The 13,747-nt window shown below is 48.1% G+C and overlaps 1 protein-coding gene across 7 annotated transcripts; it reads right to left on the bottom strand.

The window, feature by feature from the left end:
- Positions 1-227: 227 nt before the first annotated feature.
- Positions 228-13,478, bottom strand: Actr5 (actin related protein 5). 7 transcript variants are annotated; one of them, NM_001395604.1, is made up of 9 exons: positions 12,865-13,478; positions 11,732-11,961; positions 9,870-10,039; positions 6,179-6,396; positions 5,390-5,572; positions 4,043-4,165; positions 3,286-3,425; positions 2,586-2,718; positions 228-826 (listed from the first exon to the last, which is right to left on the bottom strand). In NM_001395604.1, exons 1-9 carry the CDS (start codon positions 13,237-13,239, stop codon positions 569-571), a joined length of 1,830 nt encoding a protein of 609 aa, NP_001382533.1. In that variant the 5' UTR covers positions 13,240-13,478; the 3' UTR covers positions 228-568. The 7 variants fall into 7 exon arrangements, 5 of the variants coding, with proteins under 5 accessions (NP_001382533.1, XP_087509565.1, XP_087509568.1 ...); XR_015683212.1 differs by having other exon boundaries at positions 232-826; positions 3,286-3,406; positions 11,732-11,964; positions 12,865-13,469; XR_015683211.1 differs by having other exon boundaries at positions 232-826; positions 3,286-3,406; positions 12,865-13,469.
- Positions 13,479-13,747: the final 269 nt, after the last annotated feature.

Genomic DNA, 13,747 nt, shown 5'->3' with positions numbered 1-13,747 from the left:
TGTGGGAGTGTTCCCAGCAAAGCAACAGTTAAAAGGCTGGGCACAAGCGCCACCTTCCACTCAGGTCAGGCACCAGGCGGAGATGGGTTGGGGGTGGGGGTGGGGTGGGGTGGGTCTTCCTACTCCAGGGACTCAGTGGATGGTCATTTCCACAACTTCAACATCAGCTTGGAGCACACTCTGGGCAGTCACAGGACGGTGACACACACAGAAGAACAAACACTACATGGATAACTTTAGAGCTTTAAAAACAAAAACAACAAAACCAGAAAAACCACCAAGAACAAAGGTTTTCAGTGTAAAGAGAAACACTGCCCGATTCTTGTCTCCACCCGTTTCTCTCACTGCTGAGGAGAGCAGTACCACAGCTTGTCTGTGGTTCTCGGTGGCAGAGGCCACTGTGTCCTTCACTGAGGTAGATCACCTGCTGTCCTCTGCTGGGCTCCCAGGAGAAATCCAGTCACTAGGCAAACAAGGCTGCACTAGTGCAACCCGGAGCACTGTCCTTGTCCCAAATACTGCCTATATGGCAAGGATGAAGCACTAGGACATCTTGGAGTCCTCTCTGCTAGGCTTGATCACCAGCTCCACTCCCACTGGCCCCTGAGCCTCTCCCGGAAGTCTGGGTCTCTGAGGCTCGTGAGGCCTGCTTAGGCAGCCGGATGGGGACGTACGTGTTGGAAGCACAATGCTCCTTGAGGTACTCGCCCCCCTTTTCTTCATAGTCCTTTCTGGTGACCCAGGCTCCACTGTCTTCTAGGTGATCCAAGGCCCAGTCACGGGCACCATACCACGCATCCAGCACAGGGTTCGAGGCAAGCTGAACCTGGAACAAGTAGCAGATGCACGCTAAAAAAGTATCTCATACCAGGGCTCCAGGCCCAGCTGGAAAGGTTCTGCAGCCTCAGCCACAACCATCTGTACCTCCTCAGAAGCATACTGAAAGACCCAGTGATGCCCCCATTGTGAGAGCAGCCTGTGTACCCTTTAAAGCTAGGCCAGCATGCACAGCCTCTCAGAAAGAGCAAAGTTGCACAGGCTTGTGTGTGTGCATGTGCTTGCATGGTGTCTGTGTAGCATTTACATGTCTAGTGTCCATGGAGGTCAGAAGAGGCAGTGGATCTCCAAGAACCTGACCTACAGACAGTTGTGAGCTGCCATGCAAGTGCTGGGACTCAAACCCAGGTCCTCTGCAAGAGCAAAGTGCTCTTAACCACGGAGCCAGCTCTCCAGACCCTACAATTTGTTTCCTATCTTCAGTTTAGCTCATGTAAATTGTCTGGGACATGGCTGACCCGGTAGAGTGCCTGCATGGCATGTAAGTGGCTCCAGGCTCTTCTACCAGCACCACAAAAATAACAAAAAATAACTAAGCAAAACCCAGCAAAAGAAAAACAATGTGACCTGTCTTGCTTGTATCACACTAGAGACTGAGCTCCGAGCCTCAGGTATCCAGACAGATGCTTCCACTGAGCCCCACCTCAGACCTAGAAAGTCAGTGTTTTAAAGTGTAAATAACTGGACACGAGCGACTGCTGCCATGAAACTCATTGCCATCCCACCAGACTGAAGCAGGGAGCCGATGGGAGGGTGGGATGGGCAGGAGAAGCAGCACTCTTACAACCAGGGCTCTCACAGCCATCACAGGTGGCTTCTGGGATTGCCAAGCTGGAAAGCTTGACCCTTCCAAGAGCCGTTACCCAACAGCTTCCTCCTCAGCCACCCTGACAGGTTCAGTCACACACAGGCTCACTCTCTGAAATGCCATTCCTTGGTGTCAATACTGCTGCCCTCCTGCTCCAGCTGCCTCTGTCCTCACCTCCACCGATGTCCTCCAGCTCCCAGGCGCCTTCAAGGGCTGCTGTTCGGGCTGGATCCTTAGTGTTCCCTGCTCTCCCAGGGCTAACCCCAAGTTCCTAATGGCCTCTTACCTTTTCCCTGAGCACTAGCCACATCCAGAGACAAGGCATTTTCCTCCACTTCAAGCCTGTCCATTAGTCCTAATCTAGTGAAAAATATTATCCTCTCTTCTCTTTTAACTTTTTAAGAATGAATCTATGTAACTTAGGCTGACTTGAATTCACTCATTAGCTCAGGCTGACCGTAAACTACCATGCTAAAATGTAAATTAGTCACATGACTGGTGGCTCAGGCTCCTTCAAGGTCCCACGAGACCTAAAGTAACAGCTATGCAGACAGGAGCCATCAAAGCATCTTCCTGGTTACTCCAGAAAAATAAGACCCTGACCAGAGGTTAAGTAATCAGTCGAGACCACGCGCTTCTCCACGGGAAGACTTACATGCTCCCCCTGCAGGAGTGAGAATCCCCTCTGCTGAGCACACTCAGGACTTCAGAAGATGCTCAATACTGTCAATTAACAGAAGAGCAGAGCAATAAACAAGTAGGATTCCCATCCTGCATAAGATGAATGTGGCTGAAAGGCAGGGCCAGAAACGAACCTCTGCAGTGGATGAGGGAGGGCAGAATCCAGTCTCTATACCTTTACCTTGGCAGTCGCCACTAATGAAGCAGTCAGTGCCTGGGACGACAATCACAAACAGTGGGTGGGGAGAGCAGTCAGTACCTGGAAGGAGGACTGGAAGGGCCTCATCTCCAGCAGCTCCTTCTCCACTCGGGCCTTCATGCCTGGGTACATCACGTTCCCCCCAGTGAGGAAAACATTCTGGACCAGGGTATCCTGAACAGCCTTTGGGTACCTAAGAGAGAAAGGATGCACCAACTTGGCTACTGACACACTGAAGAAAGACCTGGAAAGGCAACTCTTGGTACAACAGCCAACTCGTCAGTGTCTCCACAACAGATTAAAAGAAACTAAACCAGTATTTTTATTTTTCATTCACAACTCCATACTGCAGGTCATGTGTGCAGACTTCCCCCATAATTAAAAATAAGAGTGAATAAAAATCACTAGGCTTATGGGGATGGTAGTCTACATTTCTGATCCCTACTACTCTGGAAGCGTCAAGGTCATTGAGGAAGGGGAGAACACATCTCAATGAATACACAAATAAAATGATCACTGGTTTTTAGCAATGGCAAGTTTCACATGAAAGCCAGGTCACATGTCCTACTGCTTGGACTCAAGGTTGGCAGAGCTCACAAGTGAAGGAACAGAGCTTGCAACTGTTCTGCCCTCAGGCCTGTGTCAGTCAGAGGGCAGACTACCTGCATATGCCAGCGATGGGGAGAGCTTCCAGGTAACCTGTCCCATATAGAACTCAGGAGGAGGCTCTGGAGAGGATGAGGGGGTGTCACCGGCTTACCTGTCCAGGACGTAATGGAGGGTCTCTGCAATCCCCGCCTGCTCTTCTCCTATGAGGGACGGCTGGAAAATAATCTCTGGAGCACGAATCCTTTCTGTCCCAACAAACAGCTGATGATACGCTGCCAAGTTAAACACGGGCTTCAAACCCAAGGTTTAAGAGATGTTTTTAGACTATGATGACCATTCGCTTGCTGTCAGTTTTCTCAAACCACACCTCCTCCTCTAGCCCAGCTTCCCTATTCAGTTGGAACCATCTCTCTTAAACTCTCCTCCCTTCAAGACTCTGCCTTCTACCTCTGCTCAAGCTCAGAGTGACAAATCCCTGTGTCATGCCTGAGCCCCCAAGTTGCAAGAGGGGACTCTGAAGTGCAGCAGTCAAGTGGCCCAAAAGGACAGACCTTGTCTCTGCTCACCCTGGCTTAGCACCCCCTCCCACCAAGGGCTCAGGTTCAGTCAGTTTATCTTGCTGCTACCACCATGACCCCAATAAGGATGACGACAATGGCAATAATGTAAAGAAAAATCGAGAGCCTGTGTGCAGGTCTGGAGACCTCAGTCACTGGAGACAGTAACTCTGCTGTCGGTGCTCACATTATGGGTGGTGCCCGCCCCTCAACCACCCACCAGGGGAAAGGCCTCTGACTGACGCTGAGAGCACAACTGGGCCTTCCAATGCTCCCAGAGAAGTGGACTGGGCCAGTCACTCATGCAAACGGCTTCTAATGTACCAGTGGTCTTGGTAACAGTGGTCAAACCTGGACTGTGGTGGTGACCTGCGGCTTCTCCACTTCTGGCGTTTCCTCTGAGAACAAGGGTTCAAAATCATTGATGTTCTCCACATCTTCAAGGGAGGGCTCCAGCGGTTCCAAGTCAGGGGTCTGAGGACAGCACAGAACAGATAAGCAAACACCAGTGGATCTGATAACCAGCAAACCTCAGGTCTGATCCGATCCTGAAAACAGATGGGGTTTTCAAACAACTGTGCAGAAACTAAATACTCTCAAAACAATTCACATGGGAGGGGGTGGGGACAACATGAGTTAATAAAAGACTAACGGTGGACCAGCAAGATGGCTCAGACGGTAAGAAGATTGCCACTAAACTGACAGCCTGAGTTCAACTCCCTACATGGGGGAAAAAAGAATTAACTGTCAAAAGTTGTCCTCTAGGGGTTGGGGATTTAGCTCAGTGGTAGAGCGCTTGCCTAGGAAGCGCAAGGCCCTGGGTTCGGTCCCCAGCTCCGAAAAAAAGAACCAAAAAAAAAAAAAAAAAAAAAGTTGTCCTCTGACCTTCATGTTTGTGCGTGTGTATACACACGCGCACACATACACGCTCGCACACACACACACACCTTAAAAACAAAAAGGCCAGGTGTGGTGGCACATACCTTTAATCCCACACTAGGGAGGCACAGGCAGGCGGAAGTTTGAAGCCAGCCAGAGCTGCAGAGTGAGACCCTGTCTCAAGAAAAGGGAAAAGAGCTGGAGAGATGGCTCAGAGGTCTTGAGCTCAATTCCCAGCAACTACATGATGGCTCACAACTACCATCTGTAATGAGATCTGATGCTCTCTTCTGGCCTGCAGATATACATGCAGACAGAACATTGTATACATAATTAATAAATAAATAAATAAATAGGAAAAAAAGTTCTAGTTTAAGTTTGAGATACTGTCTCAAAAAAATGAAGGGAAGAGAGCTCTAGAGAGCTTGGGGGGGGGGGGGAGAGGAGAAAGAATACTACCAGTGCTAAGTCTCATGAGACTTACATGAGAATAAACAAAATAAACAACTCAACATTTCAGGGACCACAATGGAATGGTAGCCCAGGTTTGACTCCCAGCACCTCATTAGCTAGACATGGTGGCCGCACATACTTAAAATCCCAGCACTGGGGAGGTAGAAGCAGGAGGATCAGAAGTTCAAGGTGATCATGGCCCCATTCTGGGTTCAAGGCCAGCATAGGCCTTGTATGAAACCCCACCTCAAAAAGAGGAAGGCTGGACAGATGGCTTGGTGAATAAAGGTATTGTCATAAAGCCTCCTTAGAGGTACTTTATGTCATATAGTCTCCCAAGGGGTTTCCCTCTCCAAGCCCAGTCACCTCTGGCTTGCTGTCCACCACATCCACCTCCAAGTTGGCTTCCGCCTGCAGGATTTTCTGTTTGGCCTGCTCCACTGCCAAGGTGAGCTTTTGTATGTAGGACTGCAGTTCTTCTGGGGAGTCCATGTTCAGCTCTATCAGAGCTTTGTGAAACTGGTCCATCTGGCCATCCTCTAGGAGCTCCTAAAACAGAGTAGTCACAAGCCACTCTCAAAGACGGGCAGTGCATTGGCCATCAATAAGGGGGAGGTAGCTAGAAAGCCAGCAGAAGTACAGGGGGGCCCTAGCCAGCCCCCAGCATTATTACCCCTCTAGCTCCCACCACAGACTCATACCTGCCCTCCTCCTCCAACTGGGCTTGCTAGCACTGACTAATTAGGCAAAACTAATCTATGGTGACAGACATCAAAGATGCCACCATCTTGAGTGGGAAGGAGTCACTGAGAGGAGATGATGGCAACATTGCTCCTCAATCTGACAGCAGGGACATTATACATGTCACTTTGTGACACTCACTAAGAGGCCCACCCTAAGATCTGTGCAAGCTGCACTTACATAGGAAAGTAAAAACACGAAAACAAATCAATAAAGAGCTTGAGTCCGCAGTTCTCTATAGACAGCTGCTGATGTGCATGTCAATCTCCATGACTCTGGGCTCTGGACTCCCTAATTCCAAAGGGGACTTGACAGTCAATGCACATTACGGCCAAGGGAACCAGACAGGAAGAGAACATCCTAGAAGCACCTTGCAGAACAAGGCCAGGGGCCAGCGCCACTGACATCACTTGCCTGCACATACAACAGCCGCTCCAGCCGCTCCTGATCTAGCTGCAGCTTCTCCTCCCGCCGCCGGGCGTTGAGCTCTTGCAGCCGTCGCAGCTGCTGCTGCCGCCGCTCCTGCTTCTCCTCGGCCGTCAGTGTGCTGCCCAGGAGCTTGCTGGAGAACGGGAGCTGCATCTTGTGGACATTGTTCTCATAATAATCAGGACATCGCCACTTCTGCAATTCTTCAAAGAAACAGTTTGGGGGAGTTAGAGAGTAAAAGTCCTGTGTGCAGTGAAGTGGAAAGTCGATGCCAGCCATGACTATGAACAAACCCAGGCATACACAGACCGGCTTCGAGGGTCTCCAGACAGAAATTACACAAGAAAGCTGGAACAGCCAGAGTGAAGGAAATGCTGTTAAATACACAGGGCTAATTGCCTCAGGAGACCATTAAAACTTGTTTGATAACTTGAACTAAAAATAATAACACCACTGTCTGACTGGCTCCCAGAGTTCATGCGTTTAATATGTCACACTTTGACAAAGCAGCACAAAGAAGTCTAGTGCTAACATTGCTACCCTGATCAGAATTGAATCTACACAGATGAGGAAAAGCTATGCATTGCTCCATCTTCTAGTAAACAACTAAGAAAAGCAAGCACACAGGGGTGTAGAGAAAGAAGTATAGCTGAGCATGGTGATGCTCACCTTTAACTCCAGGTATTGGTTCAAGGACCTTTCAGCTCAAGGCAATCTTGGACTATATAATGAGCTTTGGACCAGCCAGAGCACAGTAAGAACCTGCCTCAAAAATAAAATAAAATAATAAAATAAAATAGAAATCCAATAACCTAAAAAGCAGAGAAAAAGACAAAAATAAAATAGTAACGCAAAACTCAAATTCAACTAACTGCAAATGGGGGCTAGAGAGATGACTCAATGGTTAAGAGCACTGACTGCTCTTCCAGAGGTCCTGAGTTCAAATCCCAGCAACCACATGGTGGCTCACAACCATCTGTAATGGGATCTGATGCCCTCTTCTGGTGTGTCTGAAGATAGAGACAGTGGACTCATATACATAAAATAAATAAATAAATCTAAAAAAAAAAAAAAAAAAAGAAAAAAAGAAAAGAAAAACTAACTGCAAATGGTCCCAGCACACACAGGCTGCTGCTGAGGGCACAAGGCCGGCTGCCGTCTCGGACGGAATGAAAGAGTAGCAAAGACAACCGCAGCACATCCAGACGGCACTGACAAAGTACATCAGAGGTAAGGACATGCAGGCAGGGAACGGTGCCGCCTGTCCCTAATCTTAGCACTTGAGAAGTGGAGGCAGGAGGATTGAGAGTTCAAGGTTGTCCTCATATAGTCAAGGGAATTTTGAGGCTAGCCTGAGCTATATGAGACCCTGTTGCTAAACAGATAGATAGATAGATAGATAGATAGATAGATAGATAGATAGATAGATAGATAGAAAAATATGCCAATATAAACCATACTCAAAAGGAAACTGGGTGGCTTGTTGCTTATGTTGTTTTGAGACAGATCTCATTATGGGATCTGTCTAGCTAAATTCCTGGCTAGCCTGGCATTTACTAATAGACAAGACTGGTCTCAAACTCAGAGATCCACCTTCTCTGCCTACCTAGTGCTGTGATTAAAGGTGTGTCTTAAAAAGAAAAAAAAAAAAAAAAGAAAGAAAAAGGAGCACTATGTAATGACCAAAGGTCAGCTGACAGGAAGCTATAACCATGTTAAATAACATAACTACCCAGACAAAGCCGGACACTGACACACATGCTGACAGATCTGGGCTGGGAACACAGCTCAAAAACAGGAGTGCTTGCCTTGACAATGTCTTGTCCTCACTGACAGAGGAGAAATGGGAATGCCCACTGCCACTCCTAGTGACAGCAACACACTCCTTCCAGTTATCAGCAGAACTAATAGAAGGCAGGTGACCAAGTGTTAGCCACCATCACCACCACACATCAAAGGACACCTGAACTCCAGAGTCATGAGAGCAGTGCATGCTCTTCAAATGTGTGAGGAACTTCTGAAAAGGTGACGACATGCCGGGCCATGCAATCAACAAATTTAGCAGATCTCAAACAAAGGTCTTTCACTATAATGGAATTGAACGAAAGATAAATCACAGAAGGGCGTTTCACAACGTATTTGTAAACAATCACTTAAAGAAGCAGACCCGAAGAAATTAGAAAATATAAACTCAGTAACGAAGGGATGAAGACACAGCAGCAGCACTAAAAAGGGAAACTCACAGAATCAAGTGCTGGTTGGTTTGCTCTGGGCAGGAGTGTTTTGCCAGCATTTGTACAGGCACCACATGCATGTAATGCTCATGGGAGCCACAAGAGGGCACCAGCTCTCTGGATCTGGGATTACGGTTTGTGAGCTAGGATTATATAAACAAAAGCAAACAGCTAATACCAAAGTATATCAAGAAAAGGGAGCCCACACCCACAAATTTTCTTTCCATGTCTATCTCTCCAACTTCTTTGTACCACAGGTGCTTAACTGAAGTATTCTGAACACACAACTTGTAAACACCACTCAATTCCCTGAATATGGTTAAGATGAACCTTTAATTGGGAAGCTGAGGCAGGAGAGCCAGACATCTGATGTTAGGCTGAGCCTACACAGGGAGACTGTCTGAAAAATGAGGGGGAGGGGGAGGGGGAGGGGAAGGGAGGAAGTGAGAGGGAGAGGAAAAAGAAAAAAAAGGCAGATAGTAAATTTTATGTCCTATGGTTTTTACCACAATTAGGATTAGGTTTTGTTTTTTGCTTTTTTGTTTTTGTTAGGCTTTATGTGTGCCTCTGTGTGAATTTTTCTTTGTCTTTTTAAATATTACTTATATTTGTGTTTTGCCTATTGAAGGGCACTGTATACATGCCCGACGCCCACTGAACCAGGAGAAAGCAGCAGATCCCCTGGAACTGGAAACTGAACCTAGGTTCTCTGAGCCACCTTTCCACCGGCCAGGTCTGTTTCTTTGAAACAGGGTCTCATACAGTCTATGCAGGCCTTGAACTCACTGTGACACAAAGATAACCCTGCATATCTGATGCTCCTACCTCTACCCTGGGCGGCGGTGGTGCATGACTTTAATCCCAGCACTTGGGAGGCAGAGGCAGGTGAATCTTTGTGAGTTTGAGGCTAGCCTGGTCTACAGAGTTCTATGACAAACAGAGATACACAAACCTGTTTCAACCGAAACCAAACCAAACAAACAAACAAACCAGAAGTTTGAAATACTGAGAGGCTAAGGCAAGAAGATGGAGGATCTGAGGCCACACTGAGAGACAGTGGCCATCCTTGGCTATATAAGGAGACTCTGACTCAGAAAATAAAAGCTCACGACATGTTGAAGACTGAGAGGTACTCTGACATCACCCTAAGGACGTGATAAAGCAATTTCAATTGGTCTCCAAGAGCTCTGTGTAGCTCTGGCTGTCCTGAAACATTGTTTTCCGTGCAGGCAAAATTATAAAAGTTATCTTGTGTGGCAGGAACCACTTTATGACAATTAGTTCACTTAATAATCTCATCAAGTGAATACGAAAAGGGGAGGTGGATGCTGATCAAGCCAGAGTCACACTGGTGTGAACAGTGTGAAGAACCCCCCAACGTCAACAGAGCTGGAAAACTGCAGCAAGTTCCTCCCCATCGCCTGCCATGCCCCCTGCATCACCTGCTGCGTAGTCCTCGGCAATGTAGCTGTGTTCCTGCAGGATCTCCTCCATGCGGCTGAGCGTGATGGCGGCCAGGTGGCCCGGATACTTCAGCTGGAGGAGCCGCTGCAGGTAGCCAGCGGCCTGACTTCCTCCGAGATTGATACGTTTGCAGTTTTTGGCATCAAGCCTACCCCAAAGTAGAAAAAACAACACTGATATTCTGTGCAGCATAAAAGAGGAAAGCAAGAGAATTTAATTCAGATAAAGGGACTAGTGGAAGGTGAAGACAGTGAAAACCCTACATCAGAACAATTCCATTGGTGCAACGTCTTATCCAAGGCCAGATTTCCTACTGCGAACCCCAACATGTGGCCCTTTAACTTCTACCAAAGTAAATAAGTTCAGGCCAGTAGTGGCACATGCCTTTAATCCCGGCACTTGGGAAGCAGACACAGCAGAGGCCAGCCTGGTCTTCAGAGTGAGTACCAGGGCTATATAGAGACCATGCTTCAAATTAAAAGAAACAAAACAAAACAGAAGACAGTTCAACAGGATGTCTCACTGTCACGTGACAAGTGTATACTTCTGGGGGCTCCTGGGATTGGGCGGCCTAGAAATAATAGGTAAAATGGTCAAGCACGCCAGTCCCAGGGGCTATCTGCTCTGGGACCTAAGAGTCTGATTTCACAAGCTTCCTGTGACCTGCTTCTCTCCCCAATTAGACAAACAAGCACATCCATGCTGGCCAGGTGAAGGGCTAGAGCCTCACCTTGGCAAGGCTGCAAATCCAAGCGTCCAGCTCCAGAGCCATGGCTCCCTGCCTGAGGCACACAGCCCTTCAGGCAATGCAGGGAACCTTTAGGGGTACGATGCTAGCGTCATCACACAAGAAAATAAAACTAAACTCTGAGACAGGAACAGACAAAAACTATCTCTGCCTCTCTTCCTTTTACTGAACAGTTCCATAATGGCCTAGAATGTGTTAGGCAATATAACTGAAAATGAAGGTATGGAGAATATGAATTAAGAGCTTGCAATGCAAGCTTTTTTCTTTCTTTTCCTTTTTTTGCAAAAATTCTTTTTTTTTTTAAGATTTATTTATTATATATAAGTACATTGTAGCTGTCTTCAGATACACCAGAAGAGGGCATCAGATCTCTTTACAGATGGTTGTGAGCCACCATGTGGTTGCTGGGAATTGAACTCATGACCTCTGGAAGAGCAGTCAGGTGCTCTTAACTGCTGAGCCATCTCTCCAGCCCGCAAAAATTCTTAATTAAAAATGAACTCCAGAATACCAAGATGGTCTAAATTAAATGTATTCAATTAAGAGAAAGGGAAATGGTCCACAGTAAGGGCATTTGCTGTCAAGGATAAAGACTTTGAGTTCAATCCCTGATGCCCGAATTGTGGAAACAGAGAACCAATACCCTCATACTGTCCTCTGACTTCCAGATTCCCGTCAAGCACTCTCAAGTCCAGACAGACAGACAGACAAGTACTCTCAAGTTCAGATAGACAGACACAAATAAAGATTTTTTTTAAAAGAGAAATAAATATAATCAAGTAACTTACTCAAACCATGTTTATTGAACGTCTACTATAGGCAGGTACCATGTTAACTATTCCCCCATAAATCAGAATTATAAAACATTATAATTGTTAACTAGATATGAGACCAACTTGAAGTCCCTCCAGAAGGTTCCAAAGGACAGATAAAATAACTTTGAAGGCATATGCTGAGGGAAGTCTGAGCTCTGCCCAGCTCCATCCACCAGTTAGCACTCACCAGACACCTCCAACAGGAACCTTTTACAGTTCATGTCTCCAGTAAGTCCTAACGATGCTTCTCGAACACAATGCCACAGGCACAACTCACCTTCCTTCCAGGACTGGTAAAATGTGCGTGCACTGGTAGCCAGAGGAGATGACAAGGCCACTGGAAAGGGCGTTTTTGGGCATGTTGTGGTAGAAACTGAAGAGGCTGTCTATCCCATAGGCAACCTTCGGGATCCTGTAGCATTCGAAGAGGAGCTCCGACATCATTTGGCGGGAGTAGAGTGGGTTACACACGGCCTCTGTCAGAACTATGGGATGGTCAACGCAGCCCTACTTTGAAAGACAAACACAACAAGACAAATGGAAGCACACACAAAATGCAAAACTAACCCCAAATCCGGGCTGAGTTTACTTAAAAACGTGAGGGGGTGGAGGGGGACACACTCAGGACCAGACACAAGGACAAAGAACCCAAGTCTTTCTAACACCTAATCTCTGACTCCAGACGCAGATCTTAGGCCTGAGGCACCTGCACTCCTGTACACAAACATGCTAGCACATAAAACTTGGAAATAATACATCTTTTAAAAGGTGATCGCAAGCTATTTTAAAGAATATGCTTCTCCTCTACTGGAGGTTATTTTGGAAAGCAGTAACACATGGCCAATTTAAGCTTTTTGTATGTCTGTCTGTTTTGATTTTCTTTCTTTTTTTTTTTTTCAGAACTGGGGACCGAACCCAGGGCTTTGCGCTTGCTAGGCAAGTGCTCTACCACTGAGCTAAATCCCCAACCCCTCTGTTTTGATTTTCTTAAAGATAAGGTTTCTCTGTAACAACCTTGGCTCTCCTGGAACTCACTCTGTAGACTAGACTGGCCTTAAGCTCACAGATATCTGCCTGCTTCTGCCTTCTAGTGTGCTGGGATTAAAGGGCCATGAAACCACGCCTGGCTCATTTCAAGTTTATTAAATCAAGCTTTGGCCAAACTCTTAACAGATAAACCATGTTGGTTTTATCCTCAAAGTACTACAGGTTTGAACTGGTGCTTGTAAAACTCATCTCACTTGGATTACTGCAAACTGGTCCCTGTGTCCCTGACAGCCCATCCTCTGGAAGATAAAGACATCGTGGTGTACCCTTAGCTCCTAGCACAAGACCAACACACTTGTGTTCAGTACTTGACTGCCTGGCTAACGGCTGAAACCGAATGCGCCCCGCCCAGCCGGTCCTCACCTGCGAGGAGACGCCGAGGTGCTGGAAGCTGTAGTCCAGCAGCAGTTCCTGCAGTTCCAGGTTGACAGGCACATTGCGGTCGAAGGGAGAGCGCAGCATCCAGCGCAGAGGCTCGAGGCTTCCCAGCGCGTTGCCCACCTGCGGTCCTAGCCCGCCGCGCGCCCCGCCACGGCCGCGCGCGCACACGGCGCGGAACTGCAGGCGCGGCTCGGGACCCGGGTCCGGCCCGGGGCACGCCCACCCGGCCCGAGCCTGGAACGATCCGTTGTCCAGCACCAGAGGCACCGGCTGCGAGCCGAAGGCCACTGGCCCGGCTTCCAGTACCGGATCCGGAGCAGAGCGGGCATCTCGGAACCGGAACACGTTCGCCTCCATCTTGGCTAGAGCCGGTCCCGCCCCGACGCCGAGTGCGTCACGAAGCCCCGGCCCCGACTGAGTCTCAGGGCCCGGAAGCGTCCGGACACCTCCTCCTGTAAGGAGGACTCGTTGGTTTCTGTACCTGATTCGCCCCTGGTTCTCCAGAACCTTCTGTGGGTTTCTATTCCCCGCTGATCCAGGCCTCAAGGCCAATGGTAGCTCTAGCCTGTCCTCAACAGCCTCCTTGTGACCACGCCTCCTCGCGCTAACTGGCTGGCCAGGAGCCCCGCCCCCAGCTCGAAACGTGGTTGCGTGACCACGCCCCTTGCTCTAAGGAGCTGACCAAAGGCTCCGCCCCCACTGGGATGGACTCCGCCCCTCCGTGTCCCTTTAGCCTCCCTTGGTCTCTGCACATGTAGCCCTTAGTTTTGTGACCATGTTAAGCTAATCTCCTTACCCTTTGACTCTTCTCTTTCTGTTCTTTTATTTATTTATTGTGTGGTGGGTGTGGGAACGTGCCAAAATG

This window comes from Rattus norvegicus, chromosome 3, assembly GCF_021556685.1.
Source record: "Rattus norvegicus strain SHRSP/BbbUtx chromosome 3, alternate assembly SHRSP_T2T, whole genome shotgun sequence".
NCBI lineage: Eukaryota > Metazoa > Chordata > Mammalia > Rodentia > Muridae > Rattus > Rattus norvegicus.
The sequence above is the reverse complement of the archived record's forward strand: the minus strand, read 5'-3'. Positions and strand labels throughout refer to the sequence as shown.